The following is a 20,983-nucleotide window of genomic DNA, read 5'->3' as shown; positions in this document are numbered from 1 at the left end:
TTATATTTAATACCATTTATCATGCCAATGGTTTTACCAGATCCTCTTCATCAGTGCTTGAAATGCAACCCACGTAATGACGGAGCTGTCACCAGGGCTTACAGAGAGCAGCAGACAGGAATCAGTGTGTTTTAACCAGAACTCTGACATCCTAGTGCTGTTGTGAGTGAAATGTCTCAAGAGTTTAACTCATCATTCCAGAGCACTTGACTTTGGTTGCTGTGACAAGGTTTGTTCCTGTTTTTTGAAAATGGTTTCTTTGCTCCAGCTGCCCACAAAGTATCTTGTTGCTAGAGATTCTAAGCAATTGCTTTTAGATCCTGGAATGTTTTAAGGATGGATGCTACAATCAATTCATTATTTATTGAACAATAGGGATCAATAAGGATTATCAGATCCATGTCATTTTCTTTACAATCCATTCGTTTTATTCATTTAATCACCACCTGTGTTTTACTCAAGATCATTTGGGGTTTCCTCCCACCTCCCAAAACATGCTGAAGGCTAATCTAAATTGTCTCTAGGTGGGTAAGTAAATCTAAAAACTGAAAACCTAGTGAGCTCTCTACATAAACTTGCTTCAGAGAAAAAGGCTGTTTAACTTCTTAGATACCTTAAAATGCTGCCTACTAAGATGCCTTATTCTGACCGATATTCTGACTGAATAACGAAGTAAAAAATGTAAACATGGCAAAATAATGCACGACAATGAACTGAGTTCTTTTCAAATGTAAATAAATATGAAGGTGTACAAGTGTAACTTATTTGCACAGTTTTTCAGTGACAGTTTAACGTTTTTGGTACATGGAGGAAGAATTTAGCTGGTATGCTAGTGTGTTGTGTAGTCTCAGCCCATTGGTTTAAATGGCCTGAGGCTAACTGAGTTAGCTTAGTAAGCTAAAACTGCAATGACATAATCACAGTAATCTAAGTAGTGCGTCTAAATAATCTGCCTCATAAGTTTGACATCTTATTAGAATCATCTCTACTTAGGCAGCAGCCTAGATAGGCATTAACATCAGCACAAAAACTGTACTGTTCATGGCATAGGTTTCCATCTGCATTCAAGTCTTACATCACCAAGCACAATGCCAAGGGTTGTATGGAGTGGTGTAAAACATGCTGCCACTGGACTCAGGAGCAGTGGAACGTGTTCAGTAGAGTAATGAATCACTCATCTATATGTGAATTGATGAGTTTGGGTACACCGACCAGCCATACATTAAAACCACCTCCTTGTTTCTACACTCATTGTACATTTTATCAGCTCCACTTACCATATAGAAGCACTTTGTAGTTCTACAATTACTGACTGTAATCACTCTGTTTCTTTGCATGCTTTGCTAGCCCCCTTTCATGCTGTTCTTCAATGGTCAGGACCCCCACAGTACCACTACAGAGTAGGTATTATTTGGGTGCTGGATCATTCTCAGCCCTGCAGTGACACTGACATGGTGGTGGTGTGTTAGTGATCGTCTCTGACTTTACATCTACAAGGTGGATCAACTAGGTAGGAGTGTCTAATAGTGTCTACAGTGAGTGGACACGGTATTAAAAAAACTCCAGCAGCGCTGCTGTGTCTGATCCACTCATACTAGCACAACACACACTAACACACCACCACCATGTCAGTGTCACTGCAGTGCTGAGAATGATCCACCACCTAAATAATACCTGCTTTGTGGTGATCATGTGGGGGTCCTGACCATTAAAGAACAGGGTGAAAGCAGGAAAAAAAGCATGCAGAGAAATATATGGACTACAGTCAGTAATTGTAGAACTACAAAGTGCTTCTATATGGTAAGTGGAGCTGATAAAATGGACAGTGAGTGTAGAAACAAGGAGGTGGTTTTAATGTTATGGCTGATCAGTGTATAGTGTTGCAGCTAGTGAATAAGTGAATGTGTTCATTCAGCCCAGCCTGCGTATCTAAACAAAATATACGTTACTGTTCTCTATTATCTAATCTTATAAAGTAGATCTCTGGGGTGAAGTTCTCTAAAGTTGAAACCAAAAACCAAACTCTCCCAGTGCAAACAAACACTAGATTGAAGTGAATCCCACAATGCTTTTTATTCCAGGCCTCTGATATGAGTGTGATGTGATAAGAATTGAGCTCATATTATTCTCACAGCACTCGGACTGACTGTAAAAGCTCTGCTTTATTGCTTTTTCATTTCACCCTGAAGGAGTTCTACTTTTAGCAGAAACAGTAGAGGATCTTTGAAAAGTAGTTTCAAAATACTGACCTTACTAATGTGTATAGCACATAATAGCATGAATTAATAGGTTTACTGTATGTCCAGATGTGGACAACCCCTTCTAATTATTGAGTTCAGGTGTTTTGGATGTTTACTGTTTACAACACTCTGTACTCTATACTACACCGATCAACCATAACATTAAAACCACCTCCTTGTTTCTACACTCACTGTCCATTTTATCAGCTCCACTTACCATATAGAAGCACTTTGTAGTTCTACAATTACTGACTGTAGTCCATCTGTTTCTCTGCATTCTTTGTTAGCCCCCTTTTATGCTGTTCTTCAATGGTTAGGTCCACCACAGAGCAGGTATTATTTAGGTGGTGGATCATTCTCAGCACTGCAGTGACAATGACATGGTGGTGATGTGTTAGTGTGTGTTGTGCTGATATGAGTGGATCAGACACAGCAGTGCTGCTGGAGTTTTTACATACCGTGTCCACTCACTGTCCACTCTATTAGACACTCCTACCTATTTGGTCCACCTTGTAGATGTAAAGTCAGAGACGATCGCTCATCTATTGCTGCTTTTTGAGTTGGTCATCTTTGAGATCTTCATCAGTGGTCACAGGACGCTGCCCACGGGGCACTGTTGGCTGGATAGTTTTGGTCGGTGGACTATTCTCAGTCCAGCAGTGACAGTGAGGTGTTTAAAAACTCCAGAAGCACTGCTGTGTCTTATCCGCTCATACCAGCACAATACACACTAACACACCACCGTCACTGTCAGTGTCACTGCAGTGCTGAGAATGATCCACCACCTAAGTAATACCTGCTCGGTAGTTGTCCTGGGAGAGTCCTGACCATTGAACAGCATGAAAGGGGGCTAACAAAGCATGTAAAGAAACAGATGGACAGTCAGTAATTGTAGAACTACAAAGTGCTTCTATTTGATAAGTGGAGCTGATAAAATGGACAGTGAGTGTAGATGATGTTTTGGCTGACCAGTGTATTAAGTTATTGTGGTGTATTATTAATGTTAGATGTAGTAATGAGGCAGCTGCTGATTGAATTTAATAGTAACCCACAAGTTGTGTTCTTCTGTGTTGCCATTTTTGGCTGGCAGATGGGGCATGAAGGTGTCTTCTATGCATTACTTTGCTTCATGTGAAAGTTCTTTCTACTTTCCAGCTTCTTAGTTGGCAAACCTGCTTTTTTTCTAATACAGTGACACTGGGCTGCTTGGTCAGGTCTGGTCCTCCACTGGCATTCGAAACCAGCATACTTTGGTTTCATGGGAACTCATCAGGCATTTTGGGCCTCACGATAGAACCACCTGGGAGAGCGGATTGCCCAGAGGTGGCATGCAAGTGTGCCAACAAAGGAACTGGCAAGTAAAGTGTGAAAGAAACCGTGATGTGTAGAAAAAACTTCCACCTGAAGCAGAATAACATTTAGAAGAGAGACTGACACATCATCTGTGCCTCTGTGCCCCCTCTGCTGTCCAAAAATGGTAACATAGTATAAGACGACTCTTAACATGGATCAGCGTTGCCACGTATCAATGCATTTAAAGAATATCTTTACTACCCAGCGTTCTCTGTGCTGCTTTTACTTTAACTTCTCATGTATATATTAGTTTAATGTGTTTTTAAGTTAGGTTGTAATAACAATTCCTAAGTAAGTCATATGCAGTCTATTAGACTGCTGAACTTCATACTGAACCAAAAGCACATTTCAGATGTATTTTTATTTCACTTCTCATACCCTAAAAGAGCTGAGTTAATATTTGTAGGTCTGGCTGGATGTACAGCTCTCCTTTATTGCTTCTCTGGCTCTCCCTTGAGGAGATCTCAATGTACCAGATGCATCAGTGAACCTGCTGGTCTCAGGTATGTGGAGGATGAAGGTATGCGGCCGAGAGTACTCTGGGACCATGAACACGGCGCTCACCCGGGTATTAATGACAGAAACCACAGCGCTGAGCTCTCGCCGCTACTCTGTCATCTGACACGTCTTTTGACCCTAATGTCTGCTTGTCCCATTAATACTTCAGTACTTTAAATTGCTGTCATGGCCTGGTAAAATGGAAGCCTTTAAATATAAATGAACGCTTTGACTTTTACATTGTTAGAAACTAATCGCCATGCAGCGGTACTTATGGTATTTCAGGATCGCAGGGCTTTAGATCTTTTACTGGTGGCCCCATATAACAAAATGTAACTGTATTAGCATGAACTTTTATAATTAAACACTGTTCCAGAGCATTTTAAAACAATTACTTGTACTCTGACTAGGGGTACAATTTGTGTTCTTTAACCCTTTGCCCTGGGAGAGTGGATTGGTGCATGTGTGCCAACAAAGGAGCTGGCAAGTGTGAAAGAAAGAAATCGCTGTGTATAGAAACACTTCCACCTGAAGCGAAATAGCATTTATAAGGTGCAGGTGATTGTCAATCAAGAGAGCCTGACACATTAATCATCTGTGCCTGTGGGTAGGTGTATGGATGGATGGATAGATAAATAGGTGGGTATGTGGATGGATGGATGGGTAGGTGGGTATATGGATTGATGTATGGGTGGATGGATAGGTAGGTAGATGGATGGATGGATGGACAGGTAGGTGGGTATGTGGATGGATGGATTGGTAAATGGGAATATGGATGGATGATGGATGGATGGATAGATGGATAGATGGATGGATGGATAGGTGGGTGGATGGATGGATGGATGGATGGATGGATAGATAGGTAGGTGGGTGGGTGGGTGGATGGATGGATAGGTGGGTGGGTGGATGGAAGGATTGGTCGGTGGATGGATAGGGGGGTGGGTGGGTGGATGGATAGGTGGGTGGATGGATGGGTGGGTGGATGGATGGATAGGTTGGTGGGTGGGTGGGTAGATGGATGGATAGGTGGGTGGGTGGTTGGGTGGATAGGTGGATGGGTTGTTGGGTAGGTAGGTGGGTGGGTGGGTGGGTGGGTGGATGGATGGATGGGTGGATGGATGGATAGGTAGGTGGATGGGTGGGTGGGTGGATGGATGGATGGATGGATGGATGGATGGGTGGGTGGATGGGTGGGTGGGTGGATGGATGGATAGGTTGGTGGGTGGGTGGGTGGGTAGATGGATGGATAGGTGGGTGGGTGGTTGGGTGGATAGGTGGGTGGGTTGTTGGGTGGGTAGGTGGGTGGGTGGGTGGATGGATGGATGGGTGGATGGATGGATAGGTAGGTGGATGGATAGGTAGGTGGATGGGTGGATGGATGGGTGGGTGGATGGGTGGATGGGTGGGTGGGTGGATGGATGGATGGGTGGGTGGATGGGTGGATGGATGGATGGGTGGGTGGGTGGGTTGATGGATGGGTGGGTGGGTGGGTGGATGGATGGATAGGTTGGTGGGTGGGTGGGTAGATGGATGGATAGGTGGTTGGGTGGATAGGTGGGTGGGTGGTTGGGTGGATGGATGGATAGGTAGGTGGGTGGGTGGGTGGATGGATGGGTGGGTGGGTGGATGGATGGATGGATTGGTAGGTGGATGGATGGATGGATGGGTGGGTGGGTGTATGGATGGATAGGTGGGTGGGTGTATGGATGAATGGATGGATGGATGGATGGATGGGTGGATGGATAGGTAGGTAGATGGATGGATGGTTGGGTGGATGGATGGGTGGGTAGGTGGTTATGTGGATGGATGGACGGACGGATAGACAGATAGATAGTTGGATAGATGGATGGATAGATGGATGGACAGATAGTTGGATAGATAGATGGATGGATGGACAGACGGACTGATGGACTGACTGATAGATAGGTGGGTTGGGTGAGTGGATGGATGGATGGATAGATAGATAGATCGATCGATCTGACCTATTTGCCTATTATTGATTGATTGATTGATTGATTGATTGAGTACTTTATTAATCCCTGAAGGGAAATTATGGAAATTATTAGATTTATTTGTTAGACTGTGGTTTAAGTTGGTATCTTTGCAAATAGTTATGTTTACTTTTTTTATTTCTGATCTTTAACTGTATTCATTCATTCAGTCAGTCAATCATGAATGAATAAATACAAACCCTTAATAAGTCACTGTTATAACATGATGTACAGATGTACAGTTAAAAACCTACAGGGATAAACTGAAACATCCAGATAAATATCCTGCTTTAGGTCCTTGTTAACAATCCAGTAACCAAGCTGTTATGTGTTTGATCTTTACAGTGCCCCCCTCTCCGATTGCACCACCGCAGCTTCTCAGGGCAGGCTCTACCTACCTGATCATCCAGCTCAACACCAACTCCATCCTGGGTGACGGTCCCATTATCCGACGAGAGATAGAATACAGAGCCAGTCATGCACCCTACTCAGAGATCAATGGAGTCAACATGCTTACCTACAAGCTCTGGCACCTGGATCCAGACACCGAGTATCACATCAGTGTACTGCTCACCCGGCCTGGAGAGGGTGGCACCGGTCCCCCTGGACCACCTCTCATCAGCAGGACTAAATGTGCTGGTCAGTATTTTATACTTTTAGCTAGTTTTACAATGCTTTTGCAGTTAGCTCTAACACCTTTGAGTCAGCTGTTTGTCAAACCAAGCGCGGTGTTAACTGTGGTTTTCTGGCCCATGATACCTTTCTTATAACCTCTTTTTCAGTAAGTTGAAAGTGCTTATTTTGAGCTGGTGTTGAAAGTTTTAAAAGCACTTTAGGTCTTCTCTGATAGTGCATGTGACCTTTGCTACCTTTTTCACATAGCACTGCTTCTTCCATTATTTCCCACCTCTGCAGAGCATTCCACCTCCTCCATATGTCTGCTAACAGATCTAACACTGCTTCTGATACAGATCTGCACCATGAGTCTGTTTTAGGAACAAAGAGGAACCAAAAAATGGTATAAAAAGTCTGTGACTGTATATGTAATATATGGTCAAAAGTATGTGGACCATGAGCTTATTGGACATCCCACTCTGAAATCAAGGGATCAAGGGTATTAAAGGATGGACGGATGGACAGATGAAAGGATAAATAAATGAGTGGGTGGATAGATGGATGGATGGATGGGTGGATGGATGGGTGGATGGATGGATGGATAAATGAGTGGGTAGATGTATGGATAAATGAGTGGGTAGATGGATGGATGAATGGATGGATGGATAAATGTGTGGATGGATGTATGGATAAATGAGTGGGTAGATGGGTGGATAAATGAGTGTATGGATGGATGGATGAATGAGTGGGTGAATGAGTGGATGGATAAATGAGTGGATGGATAAATGAGTATTTGGATGGATGGACGAATGGATGGATGGATAAATGAGTGGATGGATAAATGAGTATTTGGATGGATGGATGAATACATGAGTGGATGGATGGATGGATGGATAAATGAGTGGATGGATAAATGAGTATTTGGATGGATGAATGAATACATGAGTGGATGGATGGATGGATGGATGGATGGATGGATAAATGAGTGGATGGATAAATGAGTATTTGGATGGATGGATAAATGGATGAATAAGTGGATGGATAGATGGATAAATAAATGAGTGTATAGATGGATGGATAAATGAATGGATGGATGGATAAATGAGTCTATAGATGGATGGATAAATGAGTCTATAGATGGATAGATAAATGAGTGGATGGATGCATGGATGAATAAATGAGTGGATGGATGGATAGATGAATAAATGAGTGGATGGATGGATGGATGGATAAATAAGTGGATGGATAGATGATGGATCAATGAATAAATGAGTGGATGGATAAATGAGTGGATGGATGAATGGATAGATGAGTCTATAGATGGATGGATAAATAAGTGTATGGATTGATAAATAAGTCTATAGATAGATGAATAAATGAGTGGATGGATGGATGGATGGATAAATGAGTGGATGGATAGATGATGGATGAATGAATGGATGGATAAATGAGTCCTATAGATGGATGGATAAATGAGTGGATGGATGGATAGATGAATAAATTAGTGGATGGATGGATGGATGATGGATCAATGAATACATGAGTGGATGGATAAATGAGTGGATGGATGAATGGATAGATGAGTCTATAGATGGATGGATAAATAAGCGGATGGATGGATAAATGAGTCTATAGATAGATGAATAAATGAGTGGATGGATGGATAAATGAGTGGATGGATAGATGATGGATAAATGAGTGGATGGATGGATAGATGGATAAATAAGTGGATGGATAGATGATGGATAAATGAGTGGATGGCTGGATAGATGATGGATAAATGAGTGGATGGATGGATGGATGGATGGATGGATAGATGAGTCTATAGATGGATGGATAAATGAGTGGATGGATGGATGGATGGATGGATGGATGGATGGATGGATAAATAAGTGGATGGAGGGATAGATGATGGATAAATGAGTGGATGGATGGATAGATGGATGGATAGATGAGTCTATAGATGGATGAATAAATGAGTGGATGGATGGATGGATAAACAAGTGGATGGATGGATGTATGGATGGATAAATAAGTGAATGGATAGATGATGGATAAATGATTGGATAGATAGAAGGATAGATGAGTCTATAGATGGATGAATAAATGAGTGGATGGATGGATAAATAAGTGGATGGATAGATGATGGATAAATGAGTGGATGGATGGATGGATAGATGAGTGGATGGATGGATGGATAAATGAGTGGATGGATGGATGGATAAATGAGTGGATGGATGGATGGATAGATGAATGGATGGATGGATAAATAAGTGGATAGATAGATGATGGATAAATAAGTGGATGGATAGATGATGGATAAATGAGTGGATGGATGGATGGATGGATAAATGAGTGGATGGATGGATGGATAGATGAGTGGATGGATGGATGGATGGATAAATGAGTGGATGGATGGATGATGGATAAATGAGTGGATGGATGGATGGATAAATGAGTGGATGGATAGATGATAAATAAATGAGTGGATAGATGGATGGATAAATGAGTGGATGGATAGATGAGTCTATAGATGGATGAATAAATGAGTGGATGGATGGATAGATGGATAAATAAGTGGATGGATAGATGATGGATAAATGAGTGGATGGATGGATGGATAAATGAGTGGATAGATGGATGGATGGGTAGATGGATGGATAGATGAGTCTATAGATGGATGAATAAATGAGTAGATGGATGGATAAATGAGTGGATGGATGGATGGATAGATGGATGGATAGATGAGTCTATAGATGGATGAATAAATGAGTGGATGGATGGATAAATGAGTGGATGGATGGATGGATGGATGGATGGATAAATGAGTGGATGGATGGATGGATAGATGGATGGATAGATGAGTCTATAGATGGATGAATAAATGAGTGGATGGATGGATGGATAAATGAGTGGATGGATGGATGGATGGATAGATAGATGAATCTATAGATGGATGAATAAATGAGTGGATGGATGGATGGATAGATGGATAGATAGATGAGTCTATAGATGGATGAATAAATGAGTGGATGGATGGATAGATGGATAAATAAGTGGATGGATAGATGATGGATAAATGAGTGGATGGATGGATGGGTAGATAAATGGATAAATAAATGAGTAGATGGATGGATAAATGAGTGGATGGATGGATGGATGGATGGATAGATAGATGGATAGATATATGAGTCTATAGATGGATGAATAAATGAGTGGATGGATGGATAGATAGATGGATAGATAGATGAGTCTATAGATGGATGAATAAATGAGTGGATGGATGGATGGATAGATAGATGAATCTATAGATGGATGAATAAATGAGTGGATGGATGGATGGATAGATGGATAGATAGATGAGTCTATAGATGGATGAATAAATGAGTGGATGGATGGATAGATGGATAAATGAGTGGATGGATGGATAGATGGATAAATAAGTGGATGGATAGATGATGGATAAATGAGTGGATGGGTAGATGGATGGATAGATGAGTCTATAGATGGATAAATAAATGAGTGGATGGATGGATAGATGGATAAATGAGTGGATGGATGGATAGATGGATAAATAAGTGGATGGATAGATGATGGATAAATGAGTGGATGGATGGATGGGTAGATGGATGGATAGATGAGTCTATAGATGGATAAATAAATGAGTGGATGGATGGATAGATGGATAAATAAGTGGATGGATAGATGATGGATAAATGAGTGGATGGATGGATGGGTAGATGGATGGATAAATGAGTGGATGGATGGATGGATGGATAGATGGATAGATAGATGAGTCTATAGATGGATGAATAAATGAGTGGATGGATCGATAGATGGATAAATAAGTGGATGGATAGATGATGGATAAATGAGTGGATGGATGGATGGATAAATGAGTGGATGGATGGATGGATGGATAAATGAGTGGATGGATGGATGGATGGGTAGATGGATGGATAGATGAGTCTATAGAAGGATGAATAAATGAGTGGATGGATGGATAAATAAGTGGATGGATAAATGATGGATAAATGAGTGGATGGATGGATGGATAGATGAGTGGATGGATAGATGGATAGATGAGTGGATGGATGGATAAATAAGTGGATGGATAGATGATGGATAAATGAGTGGATGGATGGATGGATAGATGAGTGGATGGATGCATGGATGGATAAATAAGTGGATGGATAGATGATAAATAAATGAGTGGATAGATGGAAGTTTTTAAATACCGTGTCCACTCACTGTCCACTCTATTAGACACTCCTACCTAGTTGCTTCACCTTGTAGATGTAAAGTCAGAGATGATCGCTCATCTATTGCTGCTGTTTGAGTTGGTCATCTTCTAGAATCTAGACCTTCATCAGTGGTCACAGGACGCTGCTCATGGGGTGCTGGATATATTTTTGGTCGGTGGACTATTTTCAGTCCAGCAGTGACAGCGAGGTGTTTAACACACACTAACACACCACTCCATGTCAGTGTCACTGCAGTGACCCACCACCCACGTAATACCTACTCTGTGGTGGTCCTGGGAGAGTCCTGACCATTGAAGAACAGCATGAAAGAGGGCTAACAAAGCATGCAGAGAAACAGATGGACTACAGTCAGTTATTGTAGAACTACAAAGTGCTTCTATATGGTAAGTGGAGCTGATAAAATAGACTGTGTGTAAAAACAAGGAGTAGTTTTAATGTTATGGCTGATAGGTGTATATAAATAATGGAGTGTGCACTAGGCTTAAGTCAACCCACCATTGTTCTTACTCTCGGAGGAAGAATACCTTGAGAATTCGGTGTAACAAGGCATGTGTAATGTATATCTAATGAATCAGTGCTTAAGGTACTGGATTAGTAATTCGAACTTTGCCAGTTCAAGCCTCACCACCACCAAATTGCCCCTGTTGGGCTCCTGACCAAAGAACCTGATCCTCAATTGCTTGAATCATATTCAGTCATAATTCTTAGCTTCGTTTGAATGAAAGCATCTGCTATATGCTGCAAATTCAATGTAACCATGCCATCAAAGGGCCCTGCATTTCAAAAATACAAAAATAGCAGCCTCTTATGCTAAACAGGCAGCATCATGTGACCAAAAGGTATACAGATTATTGAAACGATTTTCTGGTTCATTCTATAGCTTTAATCTCAACCTAATGCATTTGAATAGTGATAGTGATACAATAATAAATAAATCACAACCTGGTGCTGGGCTCCATTCCTCCAAATTTGATGGTGCCACTTTTTCTTTTTGAGTTTTACATAAAAAAAAGTAAAATAATAAATAACTGGGACAGAAGGGCAGAGGGGCAGAATAAGAAAAGCATTTACACTACCTTTTTTCTATTTTCATTTTCACATTACGGTATAATTGAATCTTTTTGAAATGCCATATTTGCGTGCCATCCCGAGTGGTGCTTGGGTGCACATGAATATTAGTGCTGTTACAGCTGCTGTCATATTTGCTCAACTGTTGAAGACATTCAGATTCAATACAAGCACATCATTGCTAGTGAAATTAAGCTTCCTATACACTGTGCACTCAGTGCCGCTTCTATTATGGAGGCCGCTGAAAGCGAGTGGAGAATATAATTGACTGCAGGACTGAAGAGTCTGATTGGGAACATTGTGCAATGACTAAGTGCATGAGGCTTTGATTTGTTGGGCATGTCGTAAATGCACAAACACACGCGCACACACACACACACACACACACACACACACACACACACAGGTTACTGATTAATGACGGGTTCTTTCAGAAGGAGTTTTGATTCTTGCAGCTTAAAAGCAAGATTAGCTTCAAAAGTAAAGAGGGCTTAAGAGGTCTTGAACCCTAACAGCAATTGTTAATAACAATGTACCAAATGCAGTATCGCTCCCTTACCTGATTTCCTTTATTTTTACTAATTTGACCTCCAAATAATTAAAATATTCCAACTAATTTAAATATAAGATTAAGTCATCGAGAGTAAACACAAAATTCAGATTTTAAATGACCAGGGAATGGAATGGATATAAGAAAAAAAGAAAGAAAGATATCCTTTATTTGTCATATATACATATACAGGTGTACAGTACAATGAAATTATTTCTTCGCATATCCCAGCTGGTTTTGGAAGCTGGGGTCAGAGCGCAGGGTCAGCCAACTTACGGCGCCCCTGGAGCAGACAGGGTTTAGGGCCTTGCTCAAGGACCCAACAGTGGCTACATAGCAGAGCCTGGATTTGAACCGCCAATCTTCCGGTTGATAGCCCAAAGCGCTACCCACTAGGCTACCACAGGCCAGGATTTATTCAACATTTATTTCACTCATGTGAAAAGGTAATTGCCCATCTAAAGTTAATAACTGGTTGTGCCACCCTTGGCAGTAACAACTACAATCAAATGTTCATTATACCTAACAATAAGTCTTTTACCTCCCTGTGGAGGAATTTTCGAATTGTGGAAACTACGTCAAGAGTGTGTTCGCTAAAATCCTTTCTGCTCCTCACATTTCAACTGACTGTCTTGATGTTTCACCTTTCATCCGAAGGCTTCTTCAGTTCTAAAAACTGATGGAGAGTCCCAGGTATTTAACCTGTAGTGGGGTTGTCACTTTGAAGGTGGTCCTGAGAGTCGTTGGCCCACCCTGCCAACATACGAGCCATTAAGATCACAAGAGTCACTTGAGACCTGTTGTCATCTAGCTGTAAAGCAGTCTTGATATTCATGACCTGGTATAAATTAGTCTTGAGACCCCTGAAATCCATGACCTGGTATAAAGCAGTCTTGAGACCCCTGAAATACATGACCTGGTATAAAGCAGTCTTGAGAGTCCTGAGATCTATCACCTGGTATAAAGCAGTCTTAAGGATCCATAGCTTGGTATAAAGAAGTCTTTAGATCCCTGAGATCCATGACCTGGTATAAAGCAGTCCTGAGATTCATGACCTGGTTTAAAGCAGTTTTGAGATCCATGACCTGGTATAAAGCAGTTTTGAGCTCTCTGAGATTCATGACCTGGTACAAAGCAGTCTTGAGATCTCTGAGGTCCATGACCTGGTACAAAGCAGTCTTGAGATCTCTGAGATCCATGACCTGGTATAAAGTAGTCTTGAGATTCATGACCTGGCTTAAAGCAGTTTTGATATTCATGACCTGGTATAAAGCAGTTTTGAGATCTCTGAGATTCATGACCTGGTATAAAGCAGTCTTGAGATCTCTGAGATCCATGACCTGGTACAAAGCAGTCTTGATATCTCTGAGATCCATGACCTGGTATAAAGCAGTCTTGAAATCGTTAAGATCCATGACCTGATATAAAGTAGTCTTGAGATTCCTGAGATCCATGACCTGGTATAAAGCAGTTTTGAGATATCTGAGATCCATGATCTGGTATAAAACAGTCTTGAGATTCATGACCTGGTATAAAGCAGTCTTGTGATCCTTGACCTGATATAAAGCAGTCTTGTGATCCCTGAGTTCCATGATCCGGTATAAAGCAGTCTTGAGATCCATGATAAAGCAATCTTGAGAAAAAAGTTGGGACAGTATGGAAAATGCAAATAAAATAAAAACACAGTGTTCCTTCATTGCAGACAGTTTGAACAAAAGATATTTCATGTTTTGTCTAATCAACTTTATTTTATTTGTTGATAAACATCCATTCCTGCATTTCAGACCTGCAACACACGCCGAAAAAAGTTGTGATGGGGGCAATATAAGGCTAGTAATGAGGTGAAAACTAAATAATAATGTGATTTCAAACAGGTGATTGTAATCATGGTTTGGTACAAAAGCAGCATCCAGGAAAGGCTGAGTCTTTGATGAGCAAAGATGATCAGAGGATTTCCAGTTGTCAACAAATCCCTAAGACGGCACTACATCAAGAACCGCCACTCAACAATAGCTGATATAACCACATGGGTGAGGGATTACTTTGGCAAACCTTTGTTAAGCACTACAATACAGAGTTACATGCACAAATGCCACTTAAAACTTTACTGTGCAAAAAAGAAGCCTTATGTTAACCATGTCCAGAAGCGGCGTCGACTTCTCTGGGCTCAGAGGCATCTAGGATGGACCATCACACAGTGGAAATGTGTATTGTGCTCAGATGAATCAGCATTCCAGGTCTTTTTTGGAAAAAATGGATGTCGTGTGCTCCTGACCCAAGACAAAAAGGACCATCCAGACTGTTATCAGCAACAAGTCCAAAAGCCAGGGTGTGTCATGGTATGGGGCTGTGTCAGTGCCCTTGGCAAAGGTCATTAACACTAATGCGATGGCAGCAATAATGCAGAAAAGTACATTGAGATCTTTGAGCAACATGTGCTGCCTTCAAGACGTCATCTTTTCCAGGGACGTTCATGCATTTTTCACACATGCTGCACACATTACAAAAGCATGGCTGCGGAAGAAGAGGGTACGGGTACTGGACTGGTTTGTCTGCAGTCCTGACCTGTCCTCAATAGAGAATTTTAAAACAAAAAATGTGACGATGACGACCCCGTACTGTTGCACATCTTAAGACGTGTTTGCAGGAAGAATGGAACAAAATGAAATCTGAAACACTAAATTGCTTGGTATTCTCGGTGCCAAAACGTCTTTTAAGTGTGGTGAAAAGGAATGGCGACATTCTAAAAAATGTTGGGACAGTAAAGCATTTACCACTTTGGAATGTATTGCAGGCCTGAAATGCAGAAATGGATGTTTATTAATAAATTAAATGAAGTTGAGCAGATAAAACATGAAATATCTCAGGTTCATCCTATCTGCAATGGAATAAAAATCAAAGTAAACATAAGGGCGTGCATTTTCCATGCTGTCCGAACTTTTTCTGATTTGGGGTTGTAAATCAAAAGATTAATAGAACATTTACAATTCCATGAAGCACACAAAACAATGACTAAACTCCATATAGCAGAGTCGTTCTCTATAACATCGTTTTTTGTTATTGTATTAGCTGTCTGTACTAGACATGTCACTGCTGTTCATAACATGCTTAATTAATGTCTTCGCGCACACTGATTTCCTGCAACCATAACAAAGGAAGTTGACGCTCAGGCTATTAAATAATTTGTCTATAAACTCGCCTGCCTCGTCTATCTTTATAAACCAAATGAGCCCCAGCTTGTCACAAAGAAAGCCGTAATCACTTTTCTCAGCTCCTCTCAAGCTGCTCAAAATGGCCCCTAATGCACGATATCTACACATAAACACAGTTAGCTCCTGCGCCTTAGCCTCAGCGCTGGCAGATATCTCACTGGAATTGGGTGAAATGTTCCCCGCCAGCATCCAAAGACAGCTTATTAGTTTTTTTCATCGTGTTTCTGGAATATGTACGCTCAGCTTAGATGGTCTGTCTTCTCCAAGTGGCTTGTTAACAATTTTTACCGCCAGCCCTGCCATTGTTTCTTTGAGACCCTGGAGCGAATCCTCCTCATACAATGAGGAAAATTGTAGAAAGTAATGACATGAATGTCTCATGTCTGGCTCACCACCCACCTCTTTTTAGTGGACAGCTCTCAACGGGGACAGCAGGGAGAAAGGAGACATTCATTTTACAGCAGGACCTCCTGCTGTAGCTGTGGGGTCACTAAAACCCTGAGATCAAATGCAAAGTGATGCTGCTCTGCAGAATAGCCTTACTCTAAAGGCAGAATGAGCTGTTTAAATGTACAAAACTGTGAAGAAAAAAAGAGAAAAAAAGCAGTATCCTAATAAATGTTAAATAAATTAAACATGATAGAAATTGAGCTACACAATGCTAATTAACATCATGTAAAGACTATTAACAGTAATAATAATAATAGTGAGCACACAAATAAATGGTTTAAAGCAGTCTTGAGATCCCTAAGAGATCCCAAAGATTCATGACCTGGTTTTAAGCAGTCTTGAGATCCATGACCTGGTATAAAGCAGTCTTGAGATTCCTGAGATCCATGACCTGGTATAAAGTAGTCTTGAGATCCCTGAGATCCATGACCTGGTGTAAAGCAGTCTTGAGATCCCTGAGATCCATGACCTGGTATAAAGTAGTCTTGAGATCCCCAAGATCCATGACCTGGTATAAAGCAGTCTTGAGATTCCTGAGATCCATGACCTGGTATAAAGCAGTCTTGAGATTCCTGAGATCCATGACCTGGTATAAAGTAGTCTTGAGATTCCTGAAGATACATGATCTGGTATAAAGTATTCTTGAGATCCCTAACATCCATGACCTGGTATAAAGTAGTCCTGAGATCCCTGAGATCCATGACCTGGTATAAAGTAGTCTTGAGATTCCTGAAGATACATGATCTGGTATAAAGTATTCTTGAGATCCCTAACATCCATGACCTGGTATAAAGTAGTCCTGAGATCCCTGAGATCCATGACCTGGTATAAAGTATTCTTGAGATCCCTAACATTCATGACCTGGTATAAAGTAGTCTTGAGATCCATGAGATCCATGACCTGGTATAAAGTAGTCTTGAGATTCCTGAAGATACATGATCTGGTATAAAGTATTCTTGAGATCCCTAACATCCATGACCTGGTATAAAGTAGTCCTGAGATCCCTGAGATCCATGACCTGGTATAAAGTATTCTTGAGATCCCTAACATTCATGACCTGGTATAAAGTAGTCTTGAGATCATTGAGATCTATGACCTGGTATTAAGTATTATTGAGATCCCTAACATCCATGACCTGGTATTAAGTAGTCTTGAGATCCCTGAGATCCATGACCTGGTATAAAGCAGTCTTGAGATTCCTGCGATCCATGACCTGGTATAAAGTAGTCTTGAGATTCCTGAGATCCATGACCTGGTATGAAGCAGTCTTGAGATTCCTGAGATCCATGACCTGGTATAAAGCAGTCTTGAGATTCCTGAGTTCCATGACCTGGTATAAAGCAGTCTTGAGATTCCTGAGATCCATGACCTGGTATAAAGCAGTCTTGAGATTTCTGAGATCCATGACCTGGTATAAAGCAGTCTTGAGATTCCTGAGATCCATGACCTGGTATAAAGTAGTCTTGAGATCCCTGAGATCCATGACCTGGTATAAAGTAGTCTTGAGATCCGTAAGATCCATGACCTGGTATAAAGCAGTCTTGAGATTCCTGAGATCCATGACCTGGTACAAAGCAGTCTTGAGATTCCTGAGATTTGTGACCTGGATGTTACAGGCTGCTGAGTCAGTTAAGCTGTTGTTGCCTTTAGATGTTACGTTCGTCACAGTTAATTCTGCCAGAGCAGAAACATGATTTACTGACTCAAAAGACAACTTACTATGACGGCATGACATTGAAATTCCCTGAGCTTTTTGGTATGGCCCATTTAATTGTCAGTATTTGTCTATAAATATATTTGCACATTTGAACAAATGGGTAATGACCTAAAGAGCCAAACCAGGTTTTCAAGTCTGTCTTTAAATTCAGTGTTAAAGTACAAACACACATTAACCAGCAATCCTTCTGAGCTGAACAGACGTCATCATGTATAGCATGTATTCACAATACCCAGGGTAATAAGGCAGAAACCTGTACATTTCCCAAGGTGATCATGTTGCTCCAGGATTTTGGATCTTCTGACTGTGTTCTGTCCTATTTCAGAGATATCAGAAAGTGTGTGGCCACAGCAGAGGATGTTGTGTTAGAAAGAATCCTCTAAACTGAGTTAATGGAAGTGGGGTGGCACAATGGTGCACTTTGAGGCCCTCGATGAGTGCTGTGTCCATGCTCAACTGTTTTAAATAGGACAGAAGCCAAACAGCTGGTGTTATTTTCTGTTTTCTGTATATAGACAATGCATTCTTCTTTGTTTGTATCTTTTTTTATTTATTCCTGCAGCTCCGGGCACTTAGAAGAAAAACTCAGCTGTTAAAAATACATGATAAAAAGATGATGAAAGACCTGAGCTGCATTTTACTTTCAAAGTGAGTGAGGTGATGGTGATCTTAAGATAATCAGGCAGATTTTTAGGCATCTTTATGATTTCAAAAAGTAATAAGCAATCTTTATTTCTCCAGTCTAATAGTACTAGTGTGATAGCAATGCCAGCTGTCTGATGTATCAACAATCCTGACACCATGTAAGAAAGTCTAACAAATTTTAAGATTGTTCATTAGAGATGTAATGATACACCCAGCTGGATACTGTCAGGGATTGGTATCTTTTTTAGGCTTTGTAGGAATTATACTATTTTAAATTCTCCAACCTGTGTTATGCCAAAGTGTACAGTTTCTTATGCTGAACTGCTAGCACATTGCTTAAATTAAAGCCCCAAATTTTTAAACACGTTCACATAAAGTTGATAAATATTCATAGATTTTAAAGTGTGAAATGTGTGTCCATTCCGTCATATGTGAGGTAAGGCACTGACCAGGCGCTGTTAGATGAGAAGGCATTGATGTTAAAATTGCAATACTTAGCTTACTTACTTAGCTATACTTAAAGTGAAGTGGTGCCCACCAGAGGTACTAAAAAACTAAAATATTTTACTCAAGTAAAAGTATTATTACTTTAATGAATTTGTACTTAAGTACGAGTAAAATTACTAGTCTAAAAATGTACTCAAGTAAAAAGTAAAAAGTAACTCATTTAAAACGTACTCAGAGTAAACGTTAGTTACTTTTTTAACAGCGGGGAGGGTTTTCTTTTTTTTTTTTTTTACTCAGTAACGGATGTTATTTAAAATGTAGCGAATTACAATTCTTAATACAAAACATACTTAAGTAAAAGTAAAATTACTGGTTGTAAAATCTACTTTAAATAGTACAAGTACACAAAAAAACTACTCAATTACTGTAACACGAGTAAATGTAATTCGTTACTTTCCACCTCTGGTGCCCACATACCTTTGGCCAAATAATGTATGTTGGTTTTAATGGAGGCTCACAAAGTCTTGATCATTGATGAGGACAATTTTCGTGGAATTTGTGTTTGTATCTGGGATAAGTGGTACATTTACATTTTCGGCATTTAGCAGACGCCTTTGTCCAAAGCGACTTGCATTACAGTTACAGTATACAGTCTGAGCAACTGAGGGTTAAGGGCCTTGCTCAAGGGCCCAACAGCAGCAACCTAGCAGCGGTGGGGCTTGAACCAGCAACCATTGGATTACTAGTCCTGTGCCTTAACCACTAGGCTACGGCTTGCCATGGTACTGTTAGGTAAAATATATATATATATATATGGTGTCCATAAACTTTTGTGTCCTTCCTCCCTGGCCTCTGGGTGTCAGCAATAGCTAACCACAGGACTTGTTTAAACAGGTTTTATTCCCCCTTCGAACATGAACAACCCCAACACCATTAACTAACCCCTAACCATTAAGCGGTGCTCAGGTGGTGCAGCAGTAAAAAATATCAAACTCGTCGGTTCGAATCTCAATTCTGCTACCGGCAGACTGAGCGCCTACACGAACAATGATTGGTTTGCTGTTCAGGGAGGGTGCCGGACAGGATTCCTCATAACTAATGTGATAACGACCTCTGCTGGCTGATTGATGAGGTCTGCACAGAAACATGGGGATAATGGGATCAGGGTGTGGCTCTCTGTACACAAGACTGATCCACATATGAACTCCTCTTGTGCAGGTGAAAAGATGCAGTCGGTTACTGCACACGTGTCGAAGGGGGGCGTGTGTTAGTGATGGCTCTCCTCAGTCAGAGTGGAGGTCAACATCAGTAGAGAGGAAGCGCAATGCAATAGAGTAATTGGATATGACTCGATGGGGAGGAAAACTTGGGAAAAATGCAAAAAAAAAAATGTATAAAGCTTGTTGTGTTGTCAAAGTTGTTTAAGTTTAAGAGGCTTTATTGGGGCTTTGCATAACAGTCCATAAATACAAGTGACAATGTCTAAAAAGGCTAGGGGGCAGGCCCAAAGACTTGGTAGTGTTGGCCAGTACATGGTACTGGGTCAGATGCCCTTATAGACGAAGCTTCTGCAGAAAAATGAAGACCTTGAAAAGTAACCCTACACTTTTAATTACAGCTCATACCTCCTGAGTTTCCACTCAATATCATAATCACAATAAAACATTAAAGGAATTCGATGCATTGTGTGGAATATTGTTTGACAAATTGTATTGATTGGGGTGAGACAAATGTGTTCATCGATGTCCAGGGTGTCCTTGGCTCACACTTTCTTTCTGAGGAACTCTGAGAGGACGATGGTCTCTAAAACAGTCCTTCTCATCCATTGGGCTAAGGATGAGTCAAAAACTCCAAGAAGATAAGATAGGATTTTTTTATTGATCCCCATGGGGGAAATTTGAGTGTTACAGCAGCTCCAGTACAGTGTAAGTA

General features: G+C 40.9%; 1 protein-coding gene across 8 annotated transcripts in view; it reads left to right on the top strand.

Moving 5' to 3' along the window:
- Positions 1 to 20,983, top strand: part of ptprub (protein tyrosine phosphatase receptor type Ub) — a 516,837-nt gene that overhangs the window by 310,285 nt on the left and 185,569 nt on the right. For all 8 annotated transcript variants that reach the window (XM_062991362.1, XM_062991366.1, XM_062991365.1 and 5 more), the window contains exon 7: positions 6,428 to 6,721. In XM_062991362.1, coding sequence (XP_062847432.1) covers positions 6,428 to 6,721 — 294 coding nt within the window. The remainder of the gene's footprint in view (positions 1 to 6,427; positions 6,722 to 20,983) is intronic.

Source organism: Trichomycterus rosablanca, chromosome 3, assembly GCF_030014385.1.
Source record: "Trichomycterus rosablanca isolate fTriRos1 chromosome 3, fTriRos1.hap1, whole genome shotgun sequence".
In the NCBI taxonomy this organism is placed as follows: Eukaryota; Metazoa; Chordata; class Actinopteri; order Siluriformes; family Trichomycteridae; genus Trichomycterus; species Trichomycterus rosablanca.
Note: the sequence above shows the minus strand (reverse complement) of the source record. Positions and strands in the feature narration are given on the sequence as shown.